This window comes from Sphaeramia orbicularis, chromosome 8 (genome assembly GCF_902148855.1).
Source record: "Sphaeramia orbicularis chromosome 8, fSphaOr1.1, whole genome shotgun sequence".
Lineage (NCBI taxonomy): Eukaryota > Metazoa > Chordata > Actinopteri > Kurtiformes > Apogonidae > Sphaeramia > Sphaeramia orbicularis.
In genome coordinates, this window is record NC_043964.1 from 21,359,829 (window position 1) to 21,384,869 (window position 25,041).

The 25,041-nt window shown below is 36.7% G+C and overlaps 1 protein-coding gene across 1 annotated transcript in view; it reads left to right on the forward strand.

Annotated features, from left to right (window-relative positions):
* Positions 1-25,041, forward strand: part of LOC115424748 (potassium voltage-gated channel subfamily H member 4-like) — a 65,216-nt gene that overhangs the window by 29,314 nt on the left and 10,861 nt on the right. The window contains 5 exon segments of the mRNA XM_030142158.1: positions 153-405; positions 6,103-6,260; positions 9,228-9,435; positions 12,126-12,320; positions 12,397-12,596. Of these exon segments, the coding sequence (XP_029998018.1) occupies positions 153-405; positions 6,103-6,260; positions 9,228-9,435; positions 12,126-12,320; positions 12,397-12,596 (1,014 nt within the window).

The window sequence follows — 25,041 nt, forward strand, 5'->3', positions numbered from 1 at the left end:
CTAAAGAGGAATAAAAACACTAAGGAATAAAATCTCGGCTAAGGTTCTCATAATTCATGCATGAAAGGGTTAAATCTCATGCTCTACATTGTGATAGTCAGGATCTTTCTGTCAGTTACAGTAAATGTGCTCATCTTTCTACCCTCCACCAGAGCATGTTCCAGAAACCGTCTCTGCCAGAGTACAAGGTGGCGTCTGTAAAGAAGTCCCGCTTCATACTTCTTCACTACAGTATCTTCAAGGCCTTATGGGATTGGTTAATTCTGCTGGCGACCTTCTACGTAGCAGTCACCGTGCCATACGATGTCTGCTTTGCCAGTCATGATGAAGACAGCGTCCATCATTCACTGATCACTCACAGCACGATAGGCAGCGACATCGCAGTGGAGGTGCTCTTCATACTTGGTACGATACATTCGGATTGTTCACTGGAAAATTGTAAATGTTAAAATTACATTAACCCTTTCATGCACAGTGGTCACTCCAGTGGACAGCTCTTCTACAGCTGTTCTCTTGTATATTTCATGGATTTTGTTTTTCTTTTTGTAGTTTTTTTTTTTTTTTTTTTTTTTTTTTACACATATCTTTATTAAAGTTTTAAGACACTACATATCTTTTCTGACATGATTTGGCAACATCATGTAGATCTCTCCTGAGCATAAACCCCCAGAATCACAAGCCCTCTCCATAGTTTTCACACAATTTATCAGTAAATACATGTTTCTGCGCGTCAAAAGTTATACGTGTGGTGTCCAGCTGAGTGGACATTTTTGCAACCTTCATGAAAAATAGGTTCATAGAGATTTTTTTTTTTTTCATTGTTATTTTTTGTATGTTTTTTTTTTGTACATTTTTTTAAATAATTTTATTATTTATTTAGTTTTTATTTTATTTTTCAGGAAGAAAATTTTCAATCACATTGTTGTTTTTTCATCTCTAAAGAGGAAATAAAAACACTCAGGAAAAAATTTTGATTAAGGTTCTCATAATTCGTGCATGAAAGGGTTAAGATTTCTATGTGTAAAATGCAGCTAACATCCATCAGCTCTAAAGGTTGGCGAGAATTTGCTGGAAAAACCTTATTTCGGTTTTCATAACACCAAATATTAAAAGCAAACAATTGGGGAAAAACAGTAGCAATGCTGTAGGAGAGGATGTGTTCACTGAATGCCAACCACTCGCATATCTTCTATATGTGTAAAAATGCAAATGTTTTGGAACATGTTGTTCAGACAATGAGAATATTTAAAATTATAAATTTCCAATGGACCCCCAGATTATCTACTTGGTTTAATACCTGATGACGGTAATTAAAAGAGAAGACACTTACTTATTTAAAATTTTAATTCTTGCCTGCAAAAAGGTAGTCACAAGGAACAGGTTAAAAAAAAATGACCCTCTTCCACTACAACAATGGCTGGACATTATAGAGGAAATATATACCATGGAAAAATTAACATTTCATCTGAGGATTAAGATGAGAGAAATGGACCATATTCAAAGACACTAATTCCTGATATCAGATCAAGTACAGAAAAGCAGTCGAATGCATCAGGAACAGCATCCCCCCTTGTTGTATTGTGTGTGGGGTTTTTTTTTTTTCTTTTTTTCTTTTGTTTTGTTACTGCACTGTAAAAATGATTTAAAATATTAAAATAAAAAGTACAAATAAATTAAAAATTACATTAAGATTGGAACACCTTTTAAGTGATAAATTACATTTTCAGAGCTTAGATATTTAGAGTAAGGTTATATCAAAAATGATTATTAGTTAACTCAAATATTGCCATTAAAATCACGTTTTTTATTCACTTATCTCACAAGAATAAGGTACCAGGACTTTAACCCTGTCATGCATAGTGGTCACTACAGTGGACAGTTATTCATATGTATGGGTTTTGTTGTTTTAGTTCCATATCAGCCACCCAGTGGACACTTATGCATCATCCCATACACTGTAATTCATCCCATTACTGTAACTTTGCCCGTTCTTGACAAACCTGATCTGCAGTAACATGTTTAGGTGTGAATCAGTTGTTAATTGTTAGACTTTTTTTTTTTTTGTTTGCATATTATCTCCATGAAGTGAGTAATAACTAGTATTAGAATATGTTAAAATGTGAGAAAACATCAGATTAGCAGCATTAAAAATGTTTTTATTTCATTGTTTTCACATCACTTTCTGACATTGGGATTTAAACATGTTTCTTTACTTCAAAAATATAATGCACAGACATTTTTCTAACTCAATGAAAAAAAAAAAAAAACTCCATTGCATTGGTTTTTTCATGCCCAAGGAGGAATAAAAACACTAAAGAAAAAAGTCTTGACTAAGGTACTCATAATTCATGCATGAAAGGGTTAAAAATAACTCGCACATAGTCTGTCATAGTAACTAAACTCAACATTCATTTGCCTCTTTGTGTCAAACACTTAAATTCAGTCAGTAAAACATCAGCTTCTAGCGTTAAACTCCTCTACAGTCTTCCTATGTATTGTGTTTCTGAATTATAATTTGCACAATCTATGTTTTATGTGTAATAGTCTCAGAGTGCTCATATTAACCTGTGGGATATTTTCTTCTTATCCATAATTACACAAACTAAAGTTATTGATGCACGTGCACACACTGAACCAGGGCATTCAGTTGATTAGAATGTATAAGTGGTGCTTATTTAATTTAACCCTTTCATGCATAGTGGTCACTCCAGTGGACAGTTCTTCTCCAGCTGTTCTCTTGTATATTCACAGGTTTTGTTGTTTTAGTTGCATAATCAGCCGACAGTGGACACTTATGCATCATCCCATACACTGACATTCATACCATTACTGTAACTTTGCTGTTCTTGATAAACCTGATCTGCAGTAAAATTTTTGAGTGTAAATCAATTGTTAATTGTTAGACTGTAATTAACAGTAAAAACAAAATTTTGGTTTTTTTTACATATTATCTCCATGAAGTGAGTAATAACTAGTATTAGAATATGTTAAAATGTGAGAAAACATCAGATTAGCAGCATTAAAAATGTTTTTATTTTGTTGTTTTCATATCACTTTCTGACATTGGGATTTAAACATATTTCTTTACTTCAAAAATATAATGCACAGACATTTTTCTAACTCAATAAAAAAAATAAAAAAAACTCCATTGCATTGGTTTTTTCATGCCCAAGGAGGAATAAAAACACTAAAGAAAAAAGTCTTGACTAAGGTACTCATAATTCATGCATTAAAGGGTTAAAAATAACTCACACATAGTCTGTCATAGTGACTAAACTCAACATTCATTTGCCTCTTTGTGTCAAACACTTAAAATTCAGTCACTTATGCATCATCCCATACACTGACATTCATACCATTACTGTAACTTTGCTGTTCTTGATAAACCTGATCTGCAGTAAAATATTTGAGTGTAAATCAATTGTTAATTGTTAGACTGTAATTAACAGTAAAAACAAAATTTTGGGTTTTTTTGCATATTATCTCCATGAACTAGGAAGATTATTACTGTTATTAATTATTTAAGGAGAAGGGGTGGGATTTTAGAAGTTATGCTTCTTCTCACTCCTTTTTGAATATGTATTATATATCTTATGCTGAAGTGTTTTATTCATTTTCTTCTGTTTTGACATTCATATTAGAAATAAATACATCAATCAATCAAATCAATCAATCAAGTGAGTCATAACTAGTATTAGAGTATGTTAAAATGAGAAACATCAGATTAGCAGCATTAAAAAAATTTTTATTTCATTGTTTTCATATCACTTTCTGATGTTGAGATTTAAATACATGTTTCTGTGCTTCAAGAATAAAATGTGTGGTGTAGCTGAGTGGACATTTTTTGTAATCCATGAAAAAAAAACCCACAATTGCATTGATTTTTTCATGCCTAATGTGGAATAAAACCACTCAAGAAAAGATCTGGACAAAGATTCTAATAATTCATGCATGAAAGGGTTCAAACATAGTTCTAACAAGAGTCACAATAAATCACACTAAAGCAGAACATGATGCAAGTGCTGAAAATATTTTAGTGTAATTTCAGAACCTTTTAAGAAAACTCAGCAATGAAAGTGTTTCTTCTTCTCGTAGGCATTGGTGTCTACTTGTTATTGAGGAGCATTTATAGTATTTAAAGAAACATCTCCACTGATTACACACTGCGCACTGAGCTGACCTTTAAACAAAAGAATCCTCATTGTGAAGAGACAATAATATTGAGTTTATATTAAGAACAACTTTATTTCCCAAGGCAGCTACAGCTGTTTCCGTGGTGATGGCAGATGCACGACTGAATCCACCACCTCCACTCGCCCACACTGGGTGACACCCCCCCCGGATGTAAATCATAATTAGATTTTCTTCACTTTGAACTACTTCTGCTCTGAAGGAAGTGTGATATCACATCTGTCATGTGGGATGGGGTTTGTTTCTGTGACGGCCGTGGTGATGATAATGATTAAAATTAGCCTCTGTGCTCTCACAGGTGTGTCACCACCTTTAATGCAGATATGTCAGTTTATGGTAAGTGACAGTGTCTACACCACGGACTGTCAGCTGGTGGGTCACCACCCAAAGTGGGTCACAAACTCCTTTTCAGTGTCATGGGCCTTTGTCTGGAAAAAAAGTAATGGTAAGAAACAAAGGCTGTGCTTTATTTATTATGGAGTGGTAGGGCTGGGCTTATCCATCTGAATGTCAATAGTATCAATACCAAGGTGAGTATGGGTATGGGATCCATACTAGAGCGATGAGATCAATACTTTTGCTGCAGTTTCTCTTATTGATGTTCAGCAAATGACTGGAATTTCCTCACAGAGTTCATGTGAACACAGCTGCTGTCCAAGTCTGTCTGCAAACAGCACACACCTCTGACTCACTCTCTTTTTCTCTCTCTCTCTGTCTCACTCTCTCTCTCTCTTTCTTTCTCTCTTTCTCACTCTCTCAATCTTTCTCTCTCTCTTTCTCACTCTCTTCCCTCACTCTCTTGCTCTCACTCTCTTTCTCTCTCTCTTTCTTTCTCACTCTCTTTCTCTCTCTTTCTCTCTTTCTCACTCTCTTTCTCTCTCTTTCTCCCTCTTTCTCTTTCTCTCTCTCTTTCACACTCTCTCTTTATCTCTTTCTATTGCTCTCTTTCTCCCTCTCTCTCTTTTTTCTCTTTCTTTCTCTTTCTTTCTCTCTCTCTTTCTCACTCTTTCTCTCTCTCTCTCTTTCTCTCTCTCTTTCTCTCTCTTTCTTTCTCTCTTTCTCACTCTCTCTCTTTCTCTCTTTTTCTCTTTCGCTTTCTCTCTCTCTTTCTCTCTCTTTCTCTTTCTCCCTCTTTCTCTTTCTCACTCTCTCTCTCTCTTTCTCCCTCTCTCTTTCTCTCTCGCGTTCTCACTCTCATTCTCTTTCTCTCTCTCTTTCTCTCTCTCCCTCTCTTTCTTTCTCTCTTTCTCTGTCTCTTTCTCTCTCTCCTTCTCTCTCTCTCTCTCTTGCTTTCTCTCTCGCTTTCTCTCCCTCTCTCTCTCTCTGTCTCTCTCTCTTTCTCTCTCTCTCTCCCTCTCTCTCTCCTCTCTCTCTCTCTCTTTCTCTCTCCGTCTCTCTCTCTCTGTCTCTCTCTTTCTCTCTCTCTCCTTCTCACTCTCTCTCTCTCTTTCTCTCTCTCTCTCCTCTCTCTCTCCTCTCTCCTCTCTTTCTATTTCTCTCTCTCTCTCTCCCCCTCCCTCTCTCTCTCTGTCTCTCTCACTGTAACTGTTGAATTTACTCTGAGCTTTTACGGACATTTACACAGTCAATAAATTGAATGTAGGAAAAATATTTGATTTTCAGGATAATATTATAGTAAATAGTTTTAAATAGTGATAAATCACTTATTCCAGGTCATTTGGACGTCACCTCATAATAACTGGAGGTCTTTAAGGCTTAAGAACTGATGTGATATAGTTTATTATAGTGTTTTGCTCAGTGTATCCATCAGAGTTGTCACAGTGATTGGTCTATGAAACTAAATTGCAGTCTGTTTGTTGTTTTGCATTTATTTGAGCTAAAGTTCAAGGGAGGATTTTTACCAAGCAGTCATTTCACGTTTTTCTGTATTTCTTTTTTTTTTTCTTTCAGATATTATTCTGAATTTCCGCACCACCTATGTGAGTCAGTCTGGTCAGGTAGTGTACAACCCCCGATCCATTTACCTCCATTACTGCACCACCTGGTTCTTTGTGGACCTGATTGCGGCTTTGCCCTTTGACCTCCTCTACGCTTTCAACATCACAGTGGTAAGATGAACCCTTTTGCAAGTTTTTATGAGTATAGTTAAATGCTTTCATGTTCAAAGTCCATTTATAACAAGAAGTTCACAAAGAAAGAGTTGGTGAACTTCAGAAGTAGAAGTGTAGAACAGAAGTAGAAGTGTTTAATGATCTTGTAGGGGTCAGGAAAAATGGATTCATCCATTTGTTTTGTGTGTCACAGATGGACAGACCACTACTTTTTGAACCAGACAAGTTTAAGACAAATATTACACAGAATTGGAAAGGTCTAAATGCCATCTTAAACATACTCAAAGGGCAAAATTTAGTTTCAAATATTTTTAAATGAAAAATATCAAAAACTACTGCATCACAGATGGACACAAATTAACTTCTATTTTTTGCAAGAATTACAAAGTTCTCAAAGGTGAAGTTTATTATATTTATTATTCAGTGTATACCTTAAATCCTCTATTTTACGACCTGATAATTTGTTAGAGGAAAAAAATATGTTATCATACCTAAATAGCAAGAGTTTTGACAAATGGCAGCGTCACCGATGGATGACTGAAGTAAATATCAAATTAAACAGTTTTTATTTCAATTATCTATCATATACATTTTTTTTTACAATATTTACAACATACAAATAATATTAACATTATATTCAAATGTATTTTGCATAGATACATGCATTTATTAATTTTAAATGCTGTGTGTTTAGAATATGACATAAATAATATAATAGTCAAATATCAATGTATTTGGAATAAATGTAGTTTACTTGTGAGAGTTTATAAAATTAACCCAGAAGGACAGCAGAAAACTGTGTCACTTTCCAAACATTCACACTCATAAAACTCCTTAATTTTTTTTTGTTAAGAAGAAAAAATATTTTATCATATTAAAATAGAAAGAGTTTTAAAAAATGTCAGCGTCACGGATGGACGACTAAAGTAAATATCAAATGAAACATTTTTTTATTTCAATTATCAATATCATATACTTTTTTTTTTTTTTTTTACAATATTTACAACATACAAATAATATTAACATTATATTCAAATTAATTTTGCATAGATATATGCATTTATTAATTTTAAATGCTGTGTGTTTAGAATATGACAAATAATATAACTGTCAAATATCAATGTATTTGGAATAAATTTAGTTCGTTTATGAGAGTTTATAAAATGAACCCAGAATGACGGCAGAAAACTTTGCCATTTTCCAAACATTCACACTCCTAAAACTTCTCAATTTTTTTTTTATTTTTTTATTTTTTTATCACAGATTTTTTTTTCTCATTTCAAAATACATTTTCCTTTTCTAAAGATTTTAAGTTTGCTATTTTAGGTGTAATCCCAGAAAGTTTAGAGGGAAATAACCGAAAATACCTCTTGCAAATTTTACTAACAGCAGCCATTAAATGCATCACTAGCAAGTGGTTGAAACCTGAACCTCCAACATATAACATTTGGATTGAGAAAGTGAGGGAAATCTATCAGATGGAGCAAATTACATATGTACTTAGAATTCAGGGAGAGCTATTTATAAAGAGATGGAGTCCCATGATTAAGCTTTTAATGCAATAAACATTCACAAGTGGTTGTATACTAGGGTGGTCCAACAATCATGGTAAAAAGTAAAGTTTCAGATAACCTCAATTAGAACCCTGCATTAGGTTTTGGCATTCAAAAGATGATTTAGGAAAAAATTTGGAAGAAAAAGGAGATGTTTTAGAGGTTGCACAAGTTGCTGGAATTTTCCTTGAAATTGACTAATTTTGCATTTTCAGCATAGCCGAGCTGACCTGCTATGAGAAGCAGCAGTACTATCAAAACCAAGGTTTGAGTGCTTCATCTAGTCAATATGGGATGCCCTTAATCCAGCAGATTATGAAGGGAAGCAGATCAGGGATTTTGTCACCACCAGCACCATGTGTTTCTTTGAAACTTTGGATCTGCCACAAACATTCTTCAGAATTCCTCCAGAAGACTGGGCTGATGATACGGACTTTCAGAAGGCTGCTAAAATTGTGCTTTCCAGAAAAGTTGTCAATGATGTTGCTGAAAGAGGGGTGACACTTATTCAAGACTTCAACTGTAGTCGAACAAAAAATGAAGATCACAAACAGTACTGGCTCCAAAATGTCAAAGAACACAGGAACATTTTTTGTAACTTCAATAAAGCAGCAGTGGTTGCTGGACTTTCTAAGTAACATTTTTATGCGAGTTGTAGTTTGATTTTGAGAATAAAATTACAAATTATTCTAATATGCCTTATTCATTTGGCTAGTTCTGTTATGGTATATAGAGTAGTCTTCATGTGTCTTGTGCAACCTCTTAATATTAATTAATTTGCATAAAATTTGGACTGAAGTAATTTGGCCAGATATGGAACCAAATGCAGGGTTCTAATCCTGAGAATCTTAAAAAAAAATGTTTGGACCACCCTATTGTATACATGTGTGTTATTTATATTTTAATTGTGTTTTATTTATCTTATTTACTTTTAACAACTTTGTACGGTGACCTTGAGTGTCCTGAAAGGCGCCTATAAATAAAATGTATTATTATTAGTAGTAGTAGCAGTAGTAGTATTAGTAGTAGTATTAGTAGTAGTATTATAATACGTATTTGTGTGTGTGTGTATAATTTTTATTTATTTATTTATTGATTGATTGATTTATGTTTTTGTCATTCATGTTTCATTTGTGATTGACTGTAATCAATATCTACTGTAGATATAGATTTGTTTGTTGTTTTTGTTGTTTTTCATGTGTGCCATATGGGGATGTGTGATAATAGTGAAATGTCTTATATATTTGGATGAGCAAAACTAAATAAAAATTAAGTTTAAAAAAAAAAAAAAAAATCCTTAAAATAGAAGTAATTACCTACCCAAAAATATAAGTTTGGTGTAGATTATTGTAGTTTAATTGTTTTGACCAGATGTAACCCTTCCCTTGCCTTCGCCCCTCTCCTTATCCAGACGTCTTTGGTCCACTTGTTGAAGACGGTCCGCCTGCTGCGTCTGCTGCGCCTGTTACAGAAACTGGATCGCTACTCCCAGTACAGCGCTGTGGTCCTCACCCTGCTTATGTCAGTGTTTGCCCTGCTGGCTCACTGGATGGCTTGTGTCTGGTACGTCATTGGCCGCAATGAGATAGAAAGCAGTGACCCGGTTACCTGGGACATAGGTGAGTCATTGTGTGAGTGTGTCTGACAACTCCAACACCATTAAATCAAAAATATAACGGTCCTTCTTCCTCATTAGTTTTACTAAACCATTTCTTAGTGCCTCTCATGACAGCTAAGGGGGCACCGCTGCACATCTTTAGTCACGCTTGAATGCCTCAGCATCATTTAAACCTCTAGCTTGGCTCCTCAGTCCCCAGGAAGTGCAAGTCATGAAGTAAATCCATTATATCACCAGCCATTCATTACATCATTCTGCATTATATCACTCTTTGCCTTTTATACACTGGAAAGTGTATTTTTCTCATTTCTTGTCAAAATATCTCATCACACTTAACCCTTTCATGCATAGTGGTCACTACAGTGAACAGATATTCTACAGCTGTTCTCTTCATGGGTTTTGTTGTTTTAGTTTCATATCAGGCAAAACAATGGACACTAATGCATCATCCCAAACACTGACATTCATACCATTACTGTAAGTTTGCTGTTCTAGATAAACCTGATCTGCACTAACATGTTTGAGTGTAAATTAATTGATTGTTATTGTTATTAAACTGCAATTAAAAGGTTTTATTTATTTATTTATTTATTTATTTATTCATTCATTCATTATGATTTTGCATATTATCTCCATGAAGTGAATATACTAGTATTAAAGTATGTTAAAATGTGAGAAAACAACAGATTGGCAACATTAAAAATGTTTTTATTTCATTGTTTTCACACAATATATCAATAAATACATGTTTCTTTGCTTTAAAAATTAAATGCATGGTGTCTGTCAAGCTGAGTGGACATTTTTGGAACTCCGTGAAAAATAGGTTCATAAAAGAATTTTCAATTGCATTCTTTTTTTTGTGTCTAAAGAAGAATAAAAACACTCAGGAAAAAAAAATCTTGATTAAAGTTCTCATAATTCATGCATGAAAGGGTTAAAATAAAACATAATCACCTAAAGAGTAACTTTTCAGTGAGATATAAGAACTTATTTTTAGATAACAGATCTTGAAAATGTTCTTCCATTGCTTGAAAAAGTAAAAAAAAATCTTGAATTTAGCAACAAAAAAAAAATCTGCCAATGGAACAAGTGAAAATTATCTTGGTAAGATTTCTTAAAATAAGATTTTCAAGATCTATTGTCTAAAAATAAGTTCTTATATCTCACTGAAAAGTTCCTCTTTAGGTGTTTATGCCTTATTTTAAGTGTGATGAGATATTTTGACTAGAAATGAGAAAAATACACTTGGTAAGATTTAGAATTTTTATAGTGTATTACCACAAAAGAGGGGACATCCATTAACAACAGGAATGAGGAGGAGGAGATTTCCTATAATACTGTCACCTAAGTAGGGGTGTAAGAAAATACTGGTTCTGCAATATCTCGCGATATTTCATTTCACACACCTGTATCGATATTAAAAAGTACTGTATTGATATTTTTAAAGTATTTATAATAATGCAGATATTGTAGAGGTTAATTTTTGTTTTTGTTTTTCGTTTCTATTTTATTTATTATTACTTAACACTGTTTTATTACATAATGGTTATTTGTAGCATCCTAAAATCACTTTTTACTGTCTGAGAGGCAGATGTTAGCTCCTTTGTTGGGTTTGCACAAAAATAATGTTCTGATGTTAGTTATGAACTAATAGAATCTGAACATTTGAACAGGAGCTTAAACTGTAATGTCTGTAAAATATAATTTAAGTTTGAACACAGGAATATTTTGTGATATAGCATTAGCTCCTGTTGTGATCAAATAAAAATGTGTTTAGTATTTATGCATATTTCTGGTGTAATTCAATTCTTCCAGGAAAAAAAAATGAAACAAACAAAAAATTGATTTTTTAACAGTATCATGATATATTACAGGGGTGTCAGACTCATTTTAGTTCAGGGGCCACATCCTCCCAGTATGATCTGAAATGGGCCGGACCACTAAAATAATAACATAATAATATATAAATAATGCCAACTCCAAGCATTTCAATGTGTTTTATAGTGAAAAAAGTAAAAGTACATTATGGAAACATTTACATCTACAAACTGTCCCTTTAAAAATGTGAATAACATGAACAACCATGAAAAAACTGAAATTTATTAAGAAAAATAAGTGCAATTTTAACTATATTTTGCCTCTGCTTATCATTTGTAAATGTGCATTAAAACTTACAGATCACAATGGATCTGCAAATTTACAAAATATTTTAGTAACTGGCAGAATATTAGTAAAATTGCACTTATCTTAACACATTACTAGTTTTTCATATTTTTTGTGAAAGGCTAGTTTGTAAATTTACACAATTTCATGTAATTTCACTTTTTTTTTTACACTAAAACAAAGGAAAAACTTGGAATCGTCATTATTTGCAGGTTTTTATGGTAGTATTTTACTGATCTGACCCACTTGAGACTAAAGGAGGGCTTTATATGGGCCCTAAAGTAAAATGATTGACTGTTAATATCTTCAGTGTAATTTCTGCATTTCACAAATTCATCCTACGAGCCGGATTGGACCCTTTGGCGGGCCGGATTTGGCCCCTGGGCCCCATATTTGACACCTGTGATATATCATATCGTGATCCTAGTGTGATTTGTATCATATCGCCAGATTCTTTCCAATACACACCCTTACACCTACGACATCTATGCTCATGTTATCCGACCACATTTTGACCTCCTCCTCCAGGTTGGCTTCAGGAGCTGGGAAAGCGTCTGGAGACCCCATACATCAACGGCACCATAGGAGGACCCTCCATGCCGAGCGCTTACATCGCCTCGCTCTACTTCACCCTCAGCAGCCTCACCAGTGTCGGGTTCGGCAACGTGTGCGCCAACACAGATGCAGAAAAAATCTTCTCCATCTGCATCATGCTCATGGGTGGTACGTCTCCTGCTTATCACGAAAAATGATACATTTACCGTGAATGTCCTATTCTAAGTCACTGTCCTGCTTTCAGCTCTGATGCACGCTGTGGTGTTTGGAAACGTAACTGCCATCATCCAGCGCATGTACTCGCGACGCTCATTGTACCACACACGAATGAAGGACCTCAAGGACTTCATTCGAGTGCATCGACTCCCTCAGCAGCTGAAGCAGAGGATGCTGGAGTACTTTCAGGCCACCTGGTCAGCCAACAATGGTATTAATGCCAATGAGGTGAGTGAGGAAGGTCTGCGCTCTCAGAACATCCAACTAACCAACTATGGTTCCCAGAGCCAGAACACAGTTTTTACAGAAACTGTCAGAATGTGTTATTGGGGAAATTTAAGTCTGTTTTAACCCAGAAAGACATGGCCCTACTTTTTTGGCAGTTTCCAAATTGATTTTTCGTTATATTTAACCCTTTCATGCACGAATTATGATAACCTTAATCAAGATTTTTTCCCTGAGTGTTTTCATTTCTCTTTAAACATGAAAAAACAATGTGATTGAAAAATTTCTTATAAAAATAAATAAATAATAAATAAATAAATTGATTAAATAAATTAAAAAGTTTTCAAAAAATTAGAAAATAAAAAAGTAAAATATAATAATAAGAATAAGAATCAGCTGGACATCGTGCGTTTAATTTTTGAAGCAAAGAAACATGTATTTCCTGATAAATTCTGTGAAAACTATGGGGGGGGGCTTGTGATTCTGGGGGTTTATGCTCAGGGGAGATCTACACAAGGTTACCAATTCATGTCAGAAAAGATATGTAGTGTCTTAAAACTTAAATAAAGATATGTGTAAAAATAAATAATCCATGAATATACAAGAGAACAGCTGTAGAACAGCTGTCCACTGTAGTGACCACTATGTATGAAAGGGTTAACCTTTCTTAAGTGATTTATCACTATTTATCATCATATTATCCTCTCCACTTAGCTGTTTTTGTGTGTGAAAATTGGGTATTTTCCTATATTTATTTTGCTGATTATATACTTTAATCATCATGTTTAGATTACATTTGAGGGTTATCATACGGAAAAAATGACATTTACAGGAAAATCTATCATTAACTGAACATAAACCAAGTGTGTCCATCCACTGTCATTGATCCAACTCCATGGGTTTTTCTGGTGAATCAATGTTGTAGAAGATGGCGGTGTTTCTATGTTCACTGCGGAGCTTCGGAACGTCCAAATGGGTCATATCTGATGACCATGAAAAGACGACAAACTGGATTTTACCTGAATTATTTACATATTTACAAAACTGTCAGAATGTGTTATTGGGGAAATTTAAGTCTATTTTAACCCAGAAAGATCCAGTGCTACTTTTTTGGCAATTCCCAAGTTAATTTTTCTCTCTATTTAACCTTCCTTAAGTGATTTATCGCTATTTATCATATATCATCCTCTCCATTTTGCACTTTTTCAGTGAAAATCAGGTATTTTCCAGTATTTATTTTACTGATCATGTACTTTAATCAACGTGCTGAGATTACATTTGAAAGTTATCATCCCAAAAACAGAGAAAACCTGACTTTTGCAGGAAAATATATCGTTAGCTTAATAAAAACAGGTATCTCCATCCACTGTCATTGATCCAACTCCATGGGTTTTTCTGGTGAATCAGTGTTGTAGAAGATGACGGTGTTTCTATGTTCAACGCGGAGCTTCTGAACGTCCCCATGGGTCATATCTGATGACCATGAAAAGACGATAAACTGGATTTTACCTGAATTATTTACATGGATTCAGGCCACCTGGTCAGCCAACAATGGTATTAATGCAAATGAGGTGAGTGAGGAAGGTCTGCGCTCTCAGAACATCCTACTAATGGTGGTTCCCAGAGTTAGAACAGAGTTTTTAAAGGCAGATCCGAAACTGTTACAATGTGTGATTGGGGAAATTTAAGTCTATTTTAACTCATAAAGACACAGCGCAACTTTTTTGGCAGTTCCCAAATTAATTCCTCTCTCTATTTAACCTTTTGTTGCGGGGTTCTTTCTCACACTGCTCAAAAATATAACACCACAGGCGTAGTTGAAAGTGCAAAAATGGTGGTGGTTTATTTTGCCGTCAGCCTCCCAAAGTGCAGTGCAATATTTACAAGTGAAGTCAAAAAAAAAAAAGGAAAAACAAAAAAAACACTATTTACAAATTTACAAAGTTCAAGAAAAAAAAAAATGCATTTAAACAGAGTTCTTCCATAACTCACCAAAAAATTGTCACACACTAAAAAAAAAATCTCACCAAGGTTCAGAATCAACAGCTCAGTTGCCAGCTCTGCAACTCTGAGAAGACTCACTCACCAGGGCTTCAGCAGCCTCCTTTTAAATGCTAAGCCCCTCCTTATGGGCCGGTCAAATAAAGACTTTTTAACAAAATGTATTTTTACCAGTGTTTTTAAACACAATTATTCACAACTAAAATAAACATATAACACTTCACAATTCAATAGATTTTCCAATTAAATATCAAACCAAAATACCTTCTTCCTTGAAATAAAAATACAGAAAACCAAAAACACTACATAATTAAATCACATGACTGGAAACCGCGCGAGATTTCCCCCATAATAATGCCCCGGAAATGACCCCTCGTTCTTGTCCCTTTGAGTGACGTGGCGGGCATGGCAGAACGCCGAGACAATACAGACCCAGGTAAGTGATTGAACTGTTGTAGATATGTATGCAATTACTTGAAAAATGCGGCCGAGTGTGCACCCTCGGTTGCGCTATAGTTTGGATGGAGAAGAGGGTGTGAATGGTGAACTGATGAATGAGTGCAAACACGGACGGGGAGAGACTGAATAACATGAGTGTGTGTGTGCGCGTGCCTGTATGTGTGTGCGTGTGCCGGGTCGCGTGTGCTCCGCACGTAGCAGGAGACAGCGGAGACTCAGTGACGGGGTCGCTCCGTCACATCATCCCCCACCTCCCGGAGGCTGACGATGTGCGGCAGCCTGGAAAGGTAATCAGCTACCACATTGCTCTTTCCTGCTCGGTGTCGGACTGTGAAGTGGAACGGCTGGAGTGACAGGTACCATCGGGTCAAACGGCTGTTGTGGTCCTTCATGGAATTGATCCAGGTGAGTGCCCTGTGGTCTGTTTCAAGGTCGAACTCCCTTCCAAGTAAGTAATACTTCAAACTTTCCAGCGCCCATTTAATGGCCAGGCCTTCTTTCTCCACAGTGGAATACCTGGTCTCACGAGGCTGAAGCTTGCGGCTTAGATACAGGATGGGTTGCTCCTCTCCGTGCTCCCCTTGTGCCAAAACTGCTCCCAGGCCCACAGCAGAAGCATCCACCTGCACAAGGAACTTCTGATTGAAATCAGGACTCTTGAGGACTGGTGATGAGCACAGGAAGGATTTTAGGGTGCTGAAAGCTGTCTCACACTCTTCTGACCAAACGACTGGATTTTTCTGGTCTTTGCTGGTGAGTGCTGTGAGTGGGGCTGCAATGGTGGCAAATTGCGGCACAAACCTCCTGTACCAGCTAGCCAACCCGAGGAAGGACCGCACCTCCTTCTTGGTGCGAGGACGAGGGCAATTGCGGATAGCTTCCACCTTATCCACTTGTGGACGCACCTCTCCTCGGCCCAGTTGGTAACCCAGGTACCTTGTCTCCTGCTGTGCCCACTCACACTTGGCTGGGTTAAGGGTTAACCCTGCCTGCTGAATCTTCCCCAGGACCAGGGACAGGTGTCTCAGGTGATCCTCCCAGGTGTTACTGAAGATCACCACATCATCCAGGTAAGCAGCGCTGCAGTGCCCACAGTCCTGGAGAACTTTGTCCATCATCCTCTGGAAGGTGGCGGGTGCTCCATGGAGACCAAATGGCATCACAGTAAACTGGAAAAGGCCAGCTGGTGTTCGGAAGGCTGTGTATGGTCGGCTTGACTCCTCCAGTGGTACCTGCCAGTACCCTTTACACAAATCCAGTGTGGTGATGTATTTGGCGGCTCCAATCTTCTCCAGGAGGTCATCAATCCTCGGCATCGGGTAGGCATCGAACTCAGAGATGGAGTTGAGTTTTCTGAAATCAATGCAGATGCGCAGAGACCCATTCTTTTTGAAAACGATGACCACCGGACTGCACCACTCAGAGTTAGATGGTTCGATGACCCCCAACTTCAGCATTTCCTCCACTTCCTGCTGCAGCTTGACCACAAGTTGTTGTGGGACCCTGTAGGGACGTTGGCGAATTGGTCGTCCATCTTTAAGCCTGATGACGTGTTCCACTACTGTGGTTTTCCCCGGGCTTGCAGCGAAGAGCGATGGCGCCTCCTGGAAAACCTTGAGCAGCTGAGCTTTTTGTTCTGGAGCCAGATGTGTCAGGACAGGAGTTTCAGAAACCAGCTGGGTTTCTGGGCCAGCATCCTCTTCCTCCTCCAGGTCCACCTTCCTCACCAGTAGAGCCGGTACTTCAGGTTGCCTGTCCTTCCACTCTTTCAGCAGGTTTACATGGTATGTTTGTTTCTGTCTTTTCTTCTCTGGATGATGGATCTCATAGGTAACCGGGCCCATCTTGCGGGTGATGAGGTAAGGACCTTGCCACTTGGCCAGGAGCTTGCTGTTGGAAGAGGGGAGAAGCAGCAGGACTTTCTGGCCAGGTTGGAACTCTTGATGACGAGCTTGTTGGTCATACCAGGTCTTCTGATTTCTCTGGGCCTCACGTAAGTTGACCTCTGCTTCCTCCTGGTACCTGGCCAGCTGCTCTCTCATCTCCAGCACAAACTGCACAATCCCTCTGTCCCCTGCCGTGGTGGGTGGAGCTTCCCAACCTTTCCGGAGCAGATCTAGTGGGCCCTGGACATCCCAGCCATACAGGAGCTCGAAGGGAGAGAACCCTGTTGAAGCCTGTGGAACCTCCCGGTAGGCGAACAGCAGAAAAGGCAGCCAGCGGTCCCAGTCTCTTCCTGTGTCATCCACAAACTTCTGGAGCATCTTTTTAAGAGTCTGGTTGAACCTTTCCACCAGTCCATCGGTCTGTGGGTGATAAGGTGTAGTTTTGAGTGCGGTGATTCCAAGTTGTCGGTACAGGAGCTGCATCAGCCTGGATGTGAAGTTGGTGCCTTGGTCAGTGAGGATTTCGTCTGGTATCCCCACCCTGGAGAACAGCTGTACCAGTGCTCGTACTACCGCTGGTGCAGTGATGGTGCGGAGTGGGAAGACCTCAGGAAACCGTGTAGCATAGTCACAGACCACCAAGATGTACTGATGACCTCCGCTGCTCTTTACCAGAGGGCCGACAATGTCCATGGCGATTCTGCGGAAAGGTGTGGAAATGACAGGCAGTGGCTGCAAGTAAGCACGGTCAGATTTGCGTGTGTTGGATGTTTTCTGACATGTGGGGCATGTGGCGCAATATTTCTGAATGTCGGTGTACATAGAGGGCCAATAAAAACGGGAACTGACACGCATGTAAGTTTTGTGGTGACCCAGATGCCCAGCCCAGGGAAGTGTGTGTGCCAAGTGCATAACAAGGGGTCTACAGCTAGCGGGGATCACAAGACGCTTAGCATCATTACCCACACAGTACAACACATCATTTTCAATAATAAACTGTTCCTGCCCCCCACAGTTCCCACTGGGTTCCATTACCACCTTAGAAAATAAAGGATTCAGTGTAGCATCTGCCCTCTGCAACACAGAAATATTATCAGGAACATCCCACATTTTGTCACACAGCATTTGGTCTGGTTTTGTTAGCTTTAGCTGTTTCTCAAATCGACGCTGACGCCGAGATTTTCTGGGGCCCTTAGTACCACCTTCACACAGACTAACATCAAAATTTGGAAGAGGTTCGACACCAGCTTTTACTTGGGCTCTGGTAACAACAGGACAAGAAACATCCACATCACCTTCCCCCATTTTCCCAGAGTCATTTTTTTCAGATAGTTCATGTCCATGCAACAAGTCCATTAACACAGGTAAGTCCCAACCCAGAATTGCATCCACAGGCAAGTTCTCAACCACACCAACAGTTAGCTTCTGAACTTCCAAATGGGTCATATCTGATGACCATGAAAAGACGATAAACTGGATTTTATCTGAATTATTTACATGGATTCAGGCCACCTGGTCAGCCAACAATGGTATCAATGCCAATGAGGTGAGTGAGGAAGGTCTGCGCTCTCAGAACATCCTACTAATGATGGTTCCCAGAGTTAGAACAGAGTTTTTATAGGCAGATCCAAAACTGTCAGAATGCGTTATTGGGGAAATTCTAGTCTATTTTAACCCATAAAGACCCAACGCTACTTTTTTGACACTTCCTAAATTAAGATGTGTCAATGTCAAGTGTGTCCATCCACTGTCATTGATCCAACTCCAGTGGTTTTACTGGTGAATCAATGTTGTAGAAGATGACAGTGTTTCTATGTTCACTGCGGAGCTTGTGAACGTCCAAATGGGTCATATCTGATGACCATGAAAAGATGACAAACTGGATTTTACCTGAATTACTTGTATGTATTGATAGGATGAGTGGTTTTACAATTATTAAACATCTTAGTAGATCTCAATAGATGCTTTTGGTCACCGGTGGATGTTTTGGTCTTTATGGATTAATGACTTTGCACTGAAATAGTTGTCGAACTTGTTCTTTATTCATCTTGTATTTAACCAGATGCTGTATTTATTCATGGATAATGCTTAAAAGTTGTTTGTTTTGTCTTCATATACTGATTCAAGTAGAACAACAAAAAATCTGCACACCAGTGTAACTCTTGTGCAAAATTTTTTCCAGCAGTAATGTTTTGAGCATTGTTTTTCCTCAGACTTCTAATGAAAATTTCCCATATCTCTTGGTGTTACATCACGTGAAAACAAAAATACTAACAAAATGGACAAAAAGAAAAAACTAAGTTGTGGAATATAATAGTATAAATATGTACAGTTGCACAAAAATGCATACATATAAATAAAAAATTAGTTAAATAATTATAATTCTAATAATAATAAAAATAGGAAGGAGTAGATTCAATATTTAATGGAAAATAATCTTAAATAGCTGTCATAAACACTACATATATATGGTATCCTTGTATAAAGCTGTATAGGGCTATGATTGAACAACAAAATCACTATTTTAGGGTTATACCAAGTCTTATAAAGATACATGATGTCAAGAATGTCTCTCAAAAAGTCTTGGTAAACAGGTATACAGGCAGTATTAGACCAAAGAATAAAGAATTCTCTCCTGATAACAAGTTAAAGTTTCAAAGTACATCTTTAATGTTTTTTTTTTAACTAGATGTAAAACCAGTTTTACGTTTTGCATATACAAGATTATGTGTCAGTGGTAACAAAAATATATCTCTAGTCCTCATTTAGTGTCCAATGCATGGATCCTAAACAGTTTTTATTCTAGTAGATTATTTATATATTATTATAAATATGTACAGTTGTGCAAAAATGCATACATATAAATAAAGAATTTGTAAAATAATTCAAATTATAATTATAATTTTTTTTTAAAAATCAGAAGGAGTAGATCTACTATGTAGTGGAAAATAAGTTTACATAGCTGTCATAAATACTACATACATATGGTATTCTGTATAGAGCTGTATAGTGCTATGATTGAACAACAAAATCACTATTTTAGGGTTATACCAAAGCTTATAAAGGTACAAGATGTCAAGAATGTCTCTCAAAAAGTCTTGGTAAACAGGTATACAGGCGGTATTAGACCAAAATATAAAGAATTCTCTCCTAAAAACAAGTTAAAGTTTCAAAGTACATCTTTAATGTTTTTTTGTTTTTTTTTTAACTAGATGTAAAACCAGTTTTACATTTTGCATAAACTAGGATCAGAATTATTTATTGTATAGTTTAAAAAGTAAATAACAATATAGAGTTGTTATTTCTTTATAAAAATGCTTATTATTAGAAAACTGTTGATTTCAAAAGTGACGTGTGACATTCTTAATGTATGTATTGGTGTAACATAAACAGGATGGATCAGCACCATACTCCATATTGCAACCTGTAAAAATAAAACATGTGATATGTACAAGCCCGGATTAACCATATGGGCAACTGGGCAATTGCCCAGGGGCCCGCGACCTCTGAAGGGCCCTGGGTAGCTCGGGCATAACGAAAATATCTGGTTATCTTTTGCTTATAAATGAAACTGTCCGCTGCCCGGAGCCATTGCACTGCACAGAAACCCTGCTCCTGCTGTCTGTGACCGTGAGCTGAGACCCTCTCCTCATTGGTCAGTCCAAAAAGCGAATCAGCGGTGACGCAAATCAACGTGCGTGCACTGAGCGGGATGTGAGACGTCAAGAACTACGCGACATACGCGAATCAAACATTGCAAACATGGAGAAGCAGCTAAGTGGGAAGTTTAGTATTGGTCAGATAAGTATTTCTTTGAGAGAAATTGACGGTTTTCCAGATGTTTATAGCAGTGGCGATTTCTCATAGACTGCAAGGGAAGCCCGGCTTCCCCTAAAATTATGAAAATTAAATGGTTAAATATGTACGGTTGTGTTGACATTTTATTGACTACAAATGTGTTAAAACACGTTCATCTCAAAGATGAGTTCGTTCAACTCAGCTTTATCACAAACCAACGGACGCGATGTTGTTCACTTCTCATACATTCCCGTTCCGCTGTTTTCTCCTCCATCTCTGCTCAGTGCATTTGTCCACAGACTGTGTCCGTCTCTGGGCTTCAACGGGACTGAATGGAACAGTTTTTTTCATTGCGTCAAAACTGGACGGTAATTGGATAAATGCCACGATGTTGTCCCGCCCCCGGACACCGGGTGTCTCTGGGGGTGAATGGAGCTGTGGGCGGAGCTCGAACGGGTATGCCAGAATCCCACGTGCTGATTGGAGGATCGGTCGAAAGGCTGAATCCCGTTTGACTGACAGCTGTTTTCAGATCTACTCCTTCACTGACACAGTTCATTTTAATACCGTCACACATTCTGCTGGGAAATCAAGAGAGAAAGTACTACGAAATTACTCGTTCATTTTTTGCACTGTAAATAAAACACACTCATTGGACTTCCTTGTTTCAATTTAACATAGTTTCAGCGTTTTCTTGTTTCAGTTCCATAATTTAATCATTTCTTGTTCGAGTTTAATATCGTTTTGTAGATAGTTAAATCAGTCAAACTGTCGGCTAGGTCGGAGTGAAAGGAGCATCTGTAGTTTAAAAAGGCTGAAGTCTGACACCCACAACACAATGAGCCAAGGCAATCTAAGCAGCCTAGGTCTACTGGATATTGAGAGGACACTGGTCCAGTCCCTGAAAAAGACGCCTACTTGGTACGATAAGGTTACTGAGCATTTTCTTAATTCTTTTTTTTTTTATGTAAGCCGACAGTGAGCTTCCCCTGTCTAAAAGACGAGCAGCCGGCACTGGTTTATAGTATTTAGTATATGTAGTATTTAGTATTAAAATGTTTAACCCTTGCCTTGACATGCCTTGAATTGTGATGTGTTTTCTGTTTAAAAGTTAAACTGGGACCAAAATGTTTATTTTAGCAGATTATACTGCAATATATTTATTTTTTCCTTGTGGTGGCTCCATGAAAATGTTGAGATATGTTTATTGTTGAGAGAAAGCAGATTTCAAGATGTTTACATTGCACTTACTTTAACTCTCTTGTTGAATTCTGAGGTGACAAGGGGATTTCTGTTTGAAATTCATATCTGATTCTATCAGATTATGTTTGTGTTTTGTCTGTGGGCTTTTTCTGACGATTCAATACATTTGTGTTGGCAAAAAGTGTTGTTAAATAAATACTGGATACTTTGGAAATGGTTTATTTATTTTTTGTGAAAATGGAGGACACTTCCCTCTCTTTCTAATGTAGTGGATCAATTTTAGATTATACTGATGATGATGTGTTTTGTTTTCATGTCATCATATGCAAGTGAGTGGCCTTGACAAGAGGCTATAGTAGTGCACTTATAGTTCTACGAGCATTTACACATTTGTACATCAAAATGCAATTGATAATAGTTAGATATTGGAGTATGGGGTATGTTTACATATATTCCTGGAATTTATTCTGTATTTTGCCAGATTATAGGGATCCTGGGGTTGTGATGATGGGGCCCTTGAATATTGTTGCCCAGGGTACAATGAAGTGTTAATCTGGCCCTGGATATGTAGTATATAATCTTGTAAGAAAAACTGGGGAATCTAAAAGAATAAAATATTTGTTTTTCAGGTAAATTCAGTTCAAATATAACTTGGCCATTTGTGACATGAAAATATAGCATTAATTGTGATGAAATTGGACATTTTTGAGCTGAAAACATAGTTCATATGACCATCAACATGTTGCAACAGAACTGAAATCCTGTAAATTTGCATAACTTGCATTTACCAACACAAAGTTCATTTGGGGGATTCACTTATATTGATTTCTCATGCACAAAGACAGAAATAAGACCTCTACGCAAATTTTAGCCGATACACAAAATGTGCATCAAAGGTAACATAAGTACATTTCCAGTCCTCATTTAGTGTCCAATGCGTGGATCCTAAACAGGTCTAATTTTAGTAGATTACTGATATCTCCCCCTTTACATTGTTGTTTAATTGTCCCTATATCCACATATCTCAGCACAGCAATGTTACGATTTTCAGCTGCAAAATGTGAAGCCAGCGGACTAGATGTAATCTTTTTTTCTTATTCCACTGCCATGTTCAGCAGTCCTAGTCTTTAAACATCTGCCAGCCTTCCCACTCTAAGCCAACGCACACGGGTATTTAACATATATATGACATTACAGTTCATGCATGAAATAACTACTTTTATGTAAATTTTTTTCCCCTGTGAGTGGATGGACGTAAAATGACAGTGTTGACATCAGCCACATGGGTGATTTTACCAGATGGAATGGGGATGAGAAATTATGGAGGTGTAGCTGATGGAAGATCCAGAATATTGTGGAGGTTTTAGGTCTCATGTACCACAGAGAGGTTAGTGGATATCTGGTGGGAACAATGTGAATTCTTGGTCAGATGTTACTATGATTACTTTATCATATAATTAGAACTTTTATTCTGTGGTTCTGTCTGTCTATCTATCTATCTATCTATCTATCTATCTATCTATCTATCTATCTATCTATCTATCTATCTATCTATCTATCTATCTATCTATCTATCTATCTATCGTTCTATCGTTCTATCGTTCTATCTATCTATCGTTCTATCTATCGTTCTATCTATCTATCGTTCTATCTATCTATCGTTCTATCTATCGTTCTATCGTTCTATATATCGTTCTATATATCTATCTGTGTATCTATCTCTTTTTTCACTTCTGCTTTCTATAGTTCATATATATATATATATATATATATATATATATATGTATATATATGTATGTATATATGTATATATATGTATGTATATATGTATATATATGTATATATATGTATGTATATATGTATATATATGTATGTATGTATATATATGTATATATATGTATGTATGTATATATATATATATATATATATATATATATATATATATATATATGTATATATATATATATATATATATATATATAGAGAGAGAGAGAGAGAGAGAGAGAGAGAGAGAGAGAGAGAGAGAGACAGAGAGAGAATTGCTTTTTTCTTGTGGTGTTTTTGTGTGAATATTCAGTGTTGTGCTGCTTTCAGTTTCCTGAGGGCTCTGCCCAAAGGATCAGTATGGTTCTATCTAATCTAATCTAATCTAATCTAAAGTTAGTTTTGGAAAAGAGATTTTTCACCTTGATGAGGATTTCAACTGGATAAATAAATGCTATAAATATATAAATGATATTTCTTCACAGATGGGCGACTTTGCTCTTGATAAGAAGCGTTGATTGAATAGTGGTACTGTATATTTACTTTTCACTGACTAGGTTGTGTTAATGGGTTTTTCTTTTTTGTAAGAATATACGTTTATGTGGTGGTACTCCTAGATTCAGAAATGTCATCCTAAGTATGTGGGTCATTTCATTTTCTCTGGAGCCTTATTCCATTTCCTTAAGTAGACAGTACTTGGTTATAAATATAATTTTCTTAACAATGAGAGATTGATCTAAAGAGGTGCTCCCTATAATTACAAGAATACTCATTAACACTCCTGCTGCCGTCATTTGTAGATAATGAATTCCCTGTTGAACGACCACAGTCAGTAGTCTGGCCAAACATGTTGGCTTTAAAGCCTCACATTTGTTTTTATGGAACTGCCTGGTACTTCATCGAGAAAAAAAAAAATCAGTGCTTTTTCTTTTAAAAGAGATAAGAGAGAATGAGACCTCAAGGCAAATACGCTTTTTTTTTTTTTTTTTTTACAAATTAAAGCACAGTATGAAGTTTAGTCGGTTACTTTGAAGGACAGTTCATTCTGCGGCAGTATTCAACTTGGCAAACAAACACGGAGATAGTGACAGCTAAGAAAAAAGCCAGATAATCTCACTCTATAAAGTGTTTGATGTTTCATATTGATATTTTCGTACATAGCTTGTCAATATGAAATGTACAGTGGCCCAGAGGTGCAACAGCCCAAAAAATTATCCACTATAAGAAAAAAAAAGACAACAGCCCAAAAAATTATCAACTGTAGGAAGAAAAAGAGAACAGCCCAAAAAATTATCCACTATAGAAAAAAAAGAGAACAGCCCAAAAAATTATCCACT